Source organism: Peromyscus maniculatus, chromosome X, assembly GCF_049852395.1.
Source record: "Peromyscus maniculatus bairdii isolate BWxNUB_F1_BW_parent chromosome X, HU_Pman_BW_mat_3.1, whole genome shotgun sequence".
Lineage (NCBI taxonomy): Eukaryota > Metazoa > Chordata > Mammalia > Rodentia > Cricetidae > Peromyscus > Peromyscus maniculatus.
In genome coordinates, this window is record NC_134875.1 from 32,099,296 (window position 1) to 32,111,191 (window position 11,896).

The 11,896-nt window shown below is 41.2% G+C and overlaps 1 protein-coding gene across 1 annotated transcript; it reads right to left on the reverse strand.

Moving 5' to 3' along the window:
* Positions 1-3,506: 3,506 nt before the first annotated feature.
* LOC121825798 (testis-expressed protein 13D-like) lies at positions 3,507-6,685 on the reverse strand. Its single transcript, XM_042269424.2, has 2 exons — positions 4,812-6,685; positions 3,507-4,315 (listed from the first exon to the last, which is right to left on the reverse strand). Exon 1 carries the CDS (start codon positions 6,439-6,441, stop codon positions 4,894-4,896), a length of 1,548 nt encoding a protein of 515 aa, XP_042125358.1. The 5' UTR covers positions 6,442-6,685; the 3' UTR covers positions 3,507-4,315; positions 4,812-4,893.
* Positions 6,686-11,896: the final 5,211 nt, after the last annotated feature.

Genomic DNA, 11,896 nt, shown 5'->3' on the forward strand with positions numbered 1-11,896 from the left:
ATGGCATATAACTGTAGTCCAGCAATTTGGGAAAATTCATTAAGCCCAGAAATGTAGATCCAGCCTGGGCAACCATAGAAAAAAATTTTTTAAATGGAAAATAAATAATCTAGGTTATCTTCTATCCAAGTAAGAAATTCCTACACAGATAAAGTTTTATTAACCAGTCTCCTTTTCTAGATCAAATGAAGGCAAGCCTTTGGCACTTTTGCTTACCTTTTTCTGTGAATATAAACGAGATTTTGTCCAGTTTGCCTGGAACCTAGCAGATGCTTAAGAGAGTTTTGCTATGAGCTTGTGAAACCCTAGGAGACAGGGTTGATGCCATTTTCTTCTTAGTGCATATAGATCCAAACACAGTACCTAACATCTGGCTAGCATTATTCTTTCCTTCCCTATATACAGAGAACCTTCTACAGAGTGTGACATCTGATTTGATTCCAAGGGCATGCCATTTTTGTCATTGACATCTTTGACATGATCATTTACTGATGTTTATCAAATGGTCTGCCTCATTCTTGTTTGCAGAAACAACTCCTCACATACCATTCCCGAGCTACTCATAAATAAATCTTCCTGTATCTTTTCTTGCCTCATTAGCCCACTTACTTTCAGATAGTAACTGAGTTATCTTTCTGCACCCCTTATTTCCGGGTGAGATATCATTTTTTTAATGAAACTCTAACTTCCCATCTGAAAAGCTGATCTCTCTCTCTCTCTCTCTCTCTCTCTCTCTCTCTCTCACACACACACACACACACACACACACACACACACACACACACACACACACACCTCAGCTCTACTCTTGGCTTAGTTTCTCTCATTATGTTCTCTCAATTCTCTCTCCCCTGCTGTCCTCTCCTCTCTTGCAGACAGCCCTGGCCATAACCAAGCTGCTTGCCGTGTTCACTTTCTCTCTCTGCTCTGGACTATTTTAGATGCCTCTGGCTGTCTTTCTTATATCTGCAATAAAAACCTTCCCCTTTACCATATCAAGGAGCAGTCATGTCATCAGTATATACTCTTTAATCAATCAATAATTAAGAAAATGCCTTAGAGGCTTGCCTATAACCCAAGCTTACAAAGGCATTTTCTTAATTGAGGTTTCCTCCTCTCAGATGACTCTAGCCCATGTCAAGGTGACATAAAATTAGCCAGTGCATTGGGGATCAGAGAAATTCAATAATTTCTGTGACAGAACATGGCTAGAAATAGAGCAAGTATCTCAACTCATGTCTGTCTGATTCTAAAGCCCAGGTGTGGGGATATATTGTGTCCCCCAATATATTGTGTACCCTAGTAAAACTTATCTGGGGTCAGAGAATAGAATAGCCACTAGATTAGACATAGAGGCCAGACAGTGGTGGCACATACCCTTAATCCTAGCATTCCGGAGGCAGAGATCCATATGGATTTCTGTGAGTTCAAGGCCACACTGGAAACAGAGCCAGACATAGAGGCCAAACAGTGGTGGCACACACCTTTAATCCTAGAATTTGAGATCTCATGTCTTGCTTGGGAAAGCACGGCTTTAATCCCAGAAAAGTATATAAGGCATGAGGACCAGGAACTGGAGGCTTTTAAGTTTAGAAGCTTTTTAGTGGGTGAGGAATCAGAGACTTTCAGTCTGAGAATTTGTGGAAACAGAATCGGATGAGGAATTGTCGAGGTGAGGTTGGCTGTGGCTTGTTCTGCTTCTCTGTTCTTTCAGAATTTAACAAAATATCTGGCTCCAGGTTTTTTATTAATAAGACCGTTTAGCAATTTGTCTTATACCCAGGTTCTTTCCCAAGAAACCAGTTACTTTCTGTTGTATGATATTTTGTTTGTGATCTGACAAATAAAGCTAAACTATCAGAGAATCAGAGCAGGCAGCCACCAGGAACTTCCTTCTAGGAATCCCTAAATCGAATGGGGGCGGGGGAGACCCTGTCTCTATGAATCCTCAGACTGAATGGGGTGCCAAGATCCTGTCTCCACCTCCCTAGTGCTGAGATTAAAGGTGTGATCCACCACCGCCTGGCTCTGGTTCTCTTTTAGACTGATTCAATCTCGTATAGCACAGGGTGGCTTTGAACTCCTGATCTTCCTGCTTCCTCCTCCCAAGTACTGGGATTAATGGTGTGTGCCACCACTGCCTGGCCTCTGTAGTTAACTAGTGGCTAGCTCTGCCCTCTGATCTCCAGGCAAGCTTTATTTGTCAGAACACAAACAAAATATACAACTCTTTTTTATGTACCTATCCAAGAAGGTAGTAATCTGAAGGCCTCAGTGGTTCAAGTTGCTTTGAAAGTTAGACTTCAAACACCATACAAATAAATAAAAATATACAAAAAGTATGAATAGAGTAATTGTTTTCATAGAGGTCTAAACGCTTGATAATGAACAGCAATCTCTTTTGAAGCCTTAAAAAACAATTATTCTTAGATCTAGAAAGAACTACTGATCTATAAAACTTTGCTGGTACATTCCCAAGTCCCATTTGTGCCAATATTCCTAAAATTCCATGGTGCTATAAGCACAAATGGTTATGATAAAAATTGCCTGTACTAGTTGAGTGTCAACTTGAAGTCTTCAAGGAAGTATTTCCTCCATGTTAGCACTCTGAAGTTTATAGTCCAAAGAGAACCAAAACTACATATCAACAGAACTTGGCATATAATGTGTCAGTTCCCCACATGGTACTGGTTTTGTGGGCATGAAGAGATTGTGGAGTGCAGTAGAGGCACCTTTATAGGATTATGGGTAGGAGACTAGTAACAATGCCTTGAAGAGCAGAAAGGCAATGTTAGGGTTTCTATTGCTATGAAGAGACACCATGATCATGACAACTCTTATAAAGGAAACATTTAATTGAGGTGGCAGCTTACAGTTTCAGAGGTTTAGTCCATTATCATTATGATGGGGAGCATGGGGGCTGGGAATATGGTAGTGTGCAGGCAGACATGGTGCTGGAGAAGTAGCTGAGATTTCTACATCTTGTGCAGGCAACAGGAATTGGCCTGAGACACTGGGTGGTATCTTGAGCATATATGAAACCTCAAAGCCTGCCTCCACAGTGACACACTTCCTCCAACAAGGCCACACCTACTTTAACAAAGCCACACCTCCTAATAGATCCACTCCCTTGGGGGCCATTATCTTTCAAACCACCACAGGCAGAAAGAGAATTTCTGTTTATGGGATATTAGGGAACCCCAAGGAAATAACACTACAGAGATTCTTGGTACAGAGCAGGACCAGACTCCCTGTACCAGGGCTCCAACTTAGGCAGAACCACCCACTCCACCTTTTCACCATTTGTCCCTTCCACTCACCACCCCACCCCCAAAAGCTTCACAGAAGTGCCTCGGATTCCTGGATCTTCACCAGAAGAGGAAGGGTCCTCCAATAGTAGCTAACATTGACTATCCTACACTTCAATAGGATGGAAGATGATGATTTGAGATGCTACCATCTGAGCCAACCCTCCCCAAAATACAAACCACACAAAAGACACATCATGAAAGTTGACACTCTTTATTGTTTGTTAGTAGAAGCAAAAGAAAAAGAAAATCTGAAAAGGTAGAATGTGGTTAATGCAGAATAATTCAAAGAACTAAGTGACTGCTTTAGTTCAGACTGGAGACAAAGCTAAAGCCCACCCCTGGCTCCTTCCTGGTAGTTTATCTCACTTTGCATGAGAGCATGTAAATGAATGGTTTGTTTACTCAGATTCACTTATGAAAGTCTCTAAATGACTGTTTCATGAAATATATCAAATTTATCATATAGAATTTAACATCACACTCTCCAAAAGTCTTTTAAGCTAGCCCATCACCCCAGTGAAGAAGTAAATTCCAACAAAACTAGTTTGTTCTTCAGTGACCCCACAATGGATGTCAGTAATCTTTTCTTCTCTTACGTTTAACTTGTCTTTGCTTTAGCTAGTGGGGGTCTCACTGAACTACAGGGCCCGTGAGAATTAAGATGTTTCTTTCAGCTCTTGGGTGGTATCAGAATTGAGCAAGTTCAGCTTCCTCAGCAATAAGCAAATTTGTGGAGATGTGATATCTAAACACTGCTTTAACCTATAAACTTTAGAGAAGCAAACAAAAGAAAAACAGTATGTTCAAGAAAGAGTTCTATTTCCAAAATTCAATGCAGATTATAATTTTGAGTGTTCCTAGTCAATATGTGGTGTTTTCAGAAAAAGGAAATTAAGAAGGAAACAGAAGCCGAGAATTTAAAAAAAAAAAAAAGGGTTTTATAATTTCATCTTCTTTACTTCAGAGTGTCATTTCATCGGGAACAGCAATCAGGAATTCACCCCCTGAAAAAATGCAAAATGGAAATGCTATTAGGAAGAAATCCTGGCTTAAGGAATGCAGTATTGAAAGGGAGCCCTTCTCTGTCCAAATAAATGAAAAAACAATATACATATTTTAAATGTTATAGTTGTTATTTAAACAAAGCAACACCAACCTATATAAAGCATTGACTTTCTTTTCCTTACTGAACAGTATAATAAAGATAGCTTTTAATGTTTAAAAAAAAAAAGCAGGCCAGGCCATGGTGGTGCATCCCTTTAATTCCAGCACTTGGGTTCCAGGACAGATAGGGCTGTTACACAGAAAAACTCTGTCTCAAAAATAAATAAATAAATAAATAAATAAATAAATAAATAAATAAATAAATAAATAAATAAATAAATAAATAAATATTTTTATATATTTTTGTAGAGCACTAAAAGGTTATTTTATTTGTCTGTAAAGCACATTATTTTTGATGGGGAAGGAGTTGTTAGGAGACTGGTTTCCTTTACTTACCTTCTGCAATCAGTGTGTTTGTCCTCCACCTCAGCTGCCACATAAACTCTGCACTTAGAGCAGACTTGGAGCAAGGAAAAATTCACAGCTTTAGACCTTGGCCAGACCTCGACGCTGAGGCAGGCTGGGATTCGGAAGCTGCTCCCATTTGTGGTTTCCTGTCCTTCTTCCGCAGCTGAGGCTGTTGTTTCTTTGGACTGTCTCTCACCACTTGGCTCCAGCTCTCCCACACATGGGTTGGCTGGACCTCCCTCACACCTTTTTTGATTTGACTTCTCCTCGAGCCCAAGGGAGGCAGAGGTGTTGCCTGGGGGCATTTTTCGCTTTGGCTATGGAGCTCCCCTTCCTCAGGAAGATGTAGGTCCTGGAGACTCTGCAGGCTGTCTACAGTATTACTGTATGCTGCTGCTGCGGCAGCGGCTGCTGCTACTGCTGTTTTTTCTTCTCCTTTTTCTTCTGCACCATCTGATGCTGCTGCTGCTGCTGCTACTTCTGCTGGTACTGCAGGTGTTACTTCCTTCTCTCTGTTCTCTTCTTTCTTTCCATTTTCTTCTTTTTTTTCATTATCATTTCCAGTATCCACTAAGGCAGCCCTCTCCTGGGTTCTTCGTGGACCTTGCCCTTGAATGTGGCTTCTATTGTCTCCCCTGGTATCTATCCCCTGCGTCTTCTCTGGGCGTCCCTCCTGTCTGAAGTCTCTGATGTTTCCTGGAGGAAAAGAACGCTGGATGACTGGAGGAGCTTCAGTAGCCATGTAGCTCCTCTGGTCCCGTAGACCAGCTGGATCCTGGGAGCATGGTGCAGCAAATGGGCTTGATTGATACACAGGAGGCATCTGAACTGGAACTACAACACCTTCTGTTTCCATGACTACTGGAGGTGAAAAGGGCACCATAAATGGAGATCCCATTAGGATTTGTGGATGTTGTGGGAATTGGTATGGAATTGGAACTGGCACAGAGGGTTGCATGGCCAGGGGCCAGGAACTTGTGCTTCCCGGCATATAAAAAACATTTGTTGCAGCTGATGCCTGTGCCTCCAAATAGTGCCTGTCGTACCCACCCATTGCACCCATAACTCTTGCATGATCTGGATTCAGGGGCACCATTGAAGCACCAAGCTGTTGGGTTTGAGCTCTCGGCACCATATCTTGACCCATCATAGCCATCTGCGCAGACCTTTCAGCATGGTACAGCCTCCTGCGCAACGTATCACATTCCCTCATGGCCTGCTGTAGGGCAGCTTGAGTGGAAAGCAATTGGGTGACTGCCTCCTCTCGCTGTTGACGCAGCTGCCACAGCTCTGAGACTGGGGCTCTTGGAGCCAAGGGGTACTGCCCCATTGTATTTTGTGGCAACCCTACCATATAAGCCTGCTGCTCACGCTGCCTCTCACCTACTCGCACGCTCAGGGCCAAGGCACTCCAGGTGCAGGCCCTTTTGAAAGAACGTGGCACCTGAGGGTCAATCAGAATGGCGCAAAGCTGGTCTTCTATTTCATTCCAGGGCCGCATGCGGAAAGCCGAGTAGAATTCAGGCCCACCTCCATTCATGAGGATTTCATTGTTAATAAATCTAATCACTTCACTGTGGCGAAAGCCACTGGAGTGGTCCCCCAAGTCCACCGCCATGGTCAATGAGGCCTATTCACTCTAGCACCTGACACACTTCTGTCACTGTCAAACAAAGGTCACAGATACAGGCTGTGCCATCAATCTGTTCCCCTCTTCCCACTGGCTCAGTCCTAGACTGGTCTTTGCCCAGTCTCACAAAAATCAAAGCCAATCCTCTCACTACCTCAGCCTCCCGACAACATCGAGGACGAGGACGAGGACAACGGCAAACGCAGTAATGGCGGCAAGGCAGCAACGCTGACAGAGCAGCACTGACGTAGGACAGAACGCGTGAACATCACAGAGAGAGGCAGGTGCCTAGAAGACACGCCCCCTAGAAGACACGCCCCCTAGAAGACACGCCCCCTAGAAGTCACGCCCCCTGTAAGACACGCCCCTGGAAGGCACGCCCCCTGGAAGGCACGCCCCTTGGTACAGCGCCACATACTGGGAGCGCAAGTAAGGTGGCATTTGCAGGGACAGGAATCAGCCACCAGCCAGTGGCTTGTTTAACAGAAACTTGGGAAAGAAAACAGCCAAGATGATGGAAAGAATTCATAGCCAAGAGTTAGTGTTGAATATGAGTGCATAAGGGCTGCTCACATCTCAGCTCTGACTCTTTCGCTGTTTTATTATGGTTTGGGTTTTGCTGTTCTGAATCCTGTAGTGGAGAGCTTGCCCTTGATTAGATAGCTCAAGGCTCTGGGTTCTATACCCAGTGTGGTAAGAATATTGAAAGCTTCTGGTCCGACACATAGTTGATACTTGGTGTGCTTTTAAATTGGGCTTTGTGACTGACATCTGCAATCCCAGCATTCTAGAGGTTTAGGCAGAAAGTACAAAGGGTTCGAGGGCAGCTTGAGCTATTTAGAGTGAAACCCTACATCAAAAACAATTATATTATACTAATAATTATAGTTAGTGAATGAAGTAAGCTGGTCTCACATAGATACATTTTGTTGTTGTTGTTGTTTCTGTTGTTTAATTTTTGATATTATAATGTAATTACATTTCTCCATTCCTCTATCCAAAGCCTCCCATATACTGCCTCAGTCCTACTCTCTTTCAAATTCATGGCCTCTTTTTTCATTAGTTATTAGAGCATGCATATCTGTATATATATTCCTAAATATAACCTTCTTGGTCCATATTGTTACTTATATGCATGTTTTCAGATATGTATTTTTATTTTTTCTAATTTTATTAGTAGTACTTGTGTGCCTGTACGTGTGATGTGTACGAGTGGGCACACATGGTGGTCAAAAAACAATTTGGTGGGGTTGGTTCTCTCCTTCCACCTTTACATGGGTTCTCAAACCCAGATTCAGGCCATAGGCTTGCATGGTGACTGCCTTTATTTGGTGAGCCAGCTTTCTAGCCCCATACAAATATGTTAATAACAATTTTTCTCTCATTTGTAGGTCCTAACTTCTATATATATCCACGAGATCACATATATACAGATGACATGAAAGTAAAAGCAGAACTGGAGAACAAAGAGAACTAATAAGAGAGGGAAAGTGAAGAGTGTAGTCAGTGGTAAAGAAGGAAGACGCTCCAAGTACATTATCTACTTTCATGAACATGGCCTTATGGTAGCCCTGTAGGATATTTTTTTTAATTCACCTCTTACACTCTTTTTTAAATGTGTGTGTGTGTTTAGACACTTGTGGAGGTCACGGGACAACTTGCTGTCGTCAGTTCTCTTTCTACCATGTGAATCCTGAGGGTGGAACTCAGGTCATCAGTCTTGGCAGCAACAGCTTTACCCCTAGCCAGCACTGCAGTCCCATCTTAGACTCTTTACTAAGTTACTGCTTCAATCCTTCCAAAAGGTCAGCCCTGACAGCTGCGAATTTCCTTCTTCATCCTGAGCAGACAAACTCAGAATGTCTGTCAGGAAGAATATCAAGTCACTGAGCCATGAAACCCCTGAACGCTCATTTGTTATGGCCTTCCACCAAGCCAAAGGTGGTGGTGCACAGCTGTAATCCCAACATCTGGTCCTTCCTGGAGCCTCTCTCGTGTGCTTCTGAGAAAAATATTTGTTTTACGTTGTCTGTTAAGCCTATTTTTAAATGGCTATTTTTAAAGCATGTTTGAGACTACTTTATATTATTTCAGTGTTGTTCTTTTTTTTTAATAAACATGAAAATTTTCTTTTCCTATAAAAATATAATGATCAAATTGTGGAAAACTAAGAATTTTAATATTTTCCTTACATCATTGCTCAACATGTATTAAATTATCATAGAATTATATTGTGTTACAGTGTTTGCTTTTGCAAATTGCTGTTTGAGTTTCTGAGTTTCATAAAAATAATTACTCTTTGAATTTTGGCTTGAGATTAGGATAAAATTTCCAATAATTTTTTAAATAACCCTAAATATATTTCTGTCATTTTGTACTCTATTTATGTGCAGTTGTGGTCTCATCATTGATGGTTATAAAATAAAACTACTGATTAACTCTGAAAAATGTTGAAGATGTTCTATATTCTACATTATCAACTATTCAACCAAGATTTAACTCTTCATGTAAAAATAATCAATTATATGCATTTCATTACTATGTAAATTTGTTTTCACCTTTAATAAATGATCAATCTATATGTCTACCAAAGGAGTGTTTTTAAACACATTTCTCTATAATTTATTATCAGTAAATGTTTGATTTTTGTATAACTATTTTATATATCTACCCAGGTTGTGAAAAAAATTCTTGAGGAAAAAAATGAGTTGGTTTAATGGAAAAGGTTTAGGAAATCTGGCTTTCAATTAAGCCTTTTAACATACTATAAACTCCAAAGGACTTCTTGGGAAGTCCCACCAGTGTGGCTTTGATGGTTGCACTCCACTAGCATATCTCTGACACTGGTTCCATGTTCTGCCTGCAGTTTTCCTTGGCAGATATTCCACATGGCCAGCATTTCACTCTCACAGTTTCACACATAATCTCTTCGAGGTCTGCTTGTAGGGCCCATTCCTTTGCACATATTGCCTGGCCTCCCAGAATTTCTTTTGAATTGTAGGTAGAAGCCACTATGATCCTATAACACTGAATTGTGCATGCTTGCCAAACCACTATCACATGGATGGGGCCAAGATTACTGCCCACTGAATCATTAGCCATGCATCTTTCAACCACAGCTACAAGGGCCTCTGAATATGCAGGATGCTGAGTATGTTGAAACAAATTCTGGTGCAACAACTTCATAGGTAGCCCAATATAACCTTAACTCATTTTAACTTCATAGTTTATTCTACGTCACATTTGCCCTATTTGTATCTATGTTTGTAGGTGGTAGAGAAGTTATCTCGTTTTTATTGTTTCTATATGTGGTATGTTTGAGTGTTATTATTTACTCTTCTCTGAGTGGTATTGGTGATTTAGCCCTCAAGAACAGGGTGCTCATTAAGAAGACTTCCATATAAAACTGAAAGAGGTATGTATCCTGACAGACAAAAATCTTAAACACAAAAGAAGTATGAAAAGAAAAACATATGACTCCTCTTAAGATTCACAACCCTTCAAAAAGCAAATCCAAATTTATTGAAATGACTAAAATAGCAGACAACTAATTCAGAAAGTTTATACTAAAAAGTGATCAAAGAGATCCCAGACTCTGAATGACAAAAATCACATGCTCTCACTCATGCAGATCAGAACGTCTAATGTTTATATGTATGCAAATATGGTGGCATGAAATGGCTATGAAACTAGATAGGAGACTACTGGAGGGAAACAAGAGATAGTAAGAAAATGGAAAAAGGACAAAAGATCACCTTGTCATGAAAGCAGAGAGGAGTCTATTGGAGCTGGAAAAGCACAAGGGAGGGAAAAGGATGAGGAGAACGAGAAACAATTAAAACAAACTTTGTTTGAAAAATGCCACAATGAAACCTAATTCCATGTAAACTAATATATTTTCAATGTAGAAAAAAGATTTCAATAAACATGATGAAATAAAGAGGTTAGTTCAAGGAGGTTAGTTCAAGACATGAATTTTTAAAAAGCAACTTAGGTAAGATATTCAGCAAGGAGATACAGGTTCTAAAACAATGGAAACCTTAGAAGACAAAGCCCAGTGAAACAAAAAACTCAGTGGAAATATCACCAACAAAATAGAGGGAGATGAAAAAATGACGATCTACTATATTGAGACAAAGAAACAAACTGCAGGGAGTGAGTGAAGTCCTGAGTGAATGTGCATTTTTTCACATCTCAAGAACCAAGGCCGGGGGCTGGAGATATGGCTCAGAGGTTAAGAGCACTGGCTACTCTTCCAAACGTTCTGAGTTCAATTCCCAGCAACCACATGGTGGCTCACTTCCATCTGTAATGAGATCTGGCGCCCTCTTCTGGCCTGCAGGGATGCATGCAGGCAGAACACTGTATACATAATAAATAAATAAATCTTTAAAAAAAAAAAAAGAACCAAGGCTTCAACTTTCCTTGGGTCTGAGTACATAGTTACTTTTCTATTGCTATGAGCAAAACAACATGTAAAAGGAAGCATTAACATTGGACTTGTTATTTCAAAGGGTTAGAGTCCATGATAATTGAGCAAAGATACGGTGGCAGGAACAGCTAAGAGCTCACATCTTGATCCACCACCATTAGGCAGAGAGGGTAACATTGGATATAGCATGAATCTTTTGAACCCTCAAGCTAATCCCAGTGACACACCTCCTCCAACAAGGCCATACCTCCCAATCTTTCCCAATTGTTCCACAAACCAAGCATTCAAATACATGAGCCTATGGGAGCCATTCTCATTCAAACCACCACACCCATCTCATTAATTAATTACTTCCTGCATTGTAGCTAGAGTTTTCCGGCTTTGCCCACAGTCAAGACAAATCTTTGTCACCCGCCAGTCCCACAGCCGCTCAGACCCAACCAAGTAAACACAGAGACTTATATTGCTTACAAACTGTATGGCCGTGGCAGGCTTCTTGCTAACTGTTCTTATAGCTTAAATTAATCCATTTCCATAAATCTATGCCTTGCCACGTGGCTGGTGGCTTACCGGCGTCTTCACATGCTGCTGGTCATGGCGGTGGCTGCAGTGTCTCTCTGCCTCAGCCTTCTGCTTCCCAGAATTCTCCTCTCTCCTTGTCCCACCTACTTCCTGCCTGGCCACTGGCCAACCAGTGTTTTATTTATTGACCAATCAGAGCAATTTGACATATAGACCGTCCCACAACACTGCATCTTGGGACATGAGAGTCAAAGAAGAGTAACTTAGTGCCGGCCTTTCCTGAGCATGTGTACAGTATTAGGGCATGTGTGTGGCCCTTTCAAATATGTGCTTTATGCATGGGCTTTTAAAAGCCTTGCTCCTGTAGGATGCTCCCTTGACCCTGAGAATGCTCTGAGTTGGACAGGCAAAGTAAAGACAATTTTTTAAAAATCTTCCAGGGACCTACCATACAGACATAACAAAAATCTATGATTCTCTGAAGCTAAG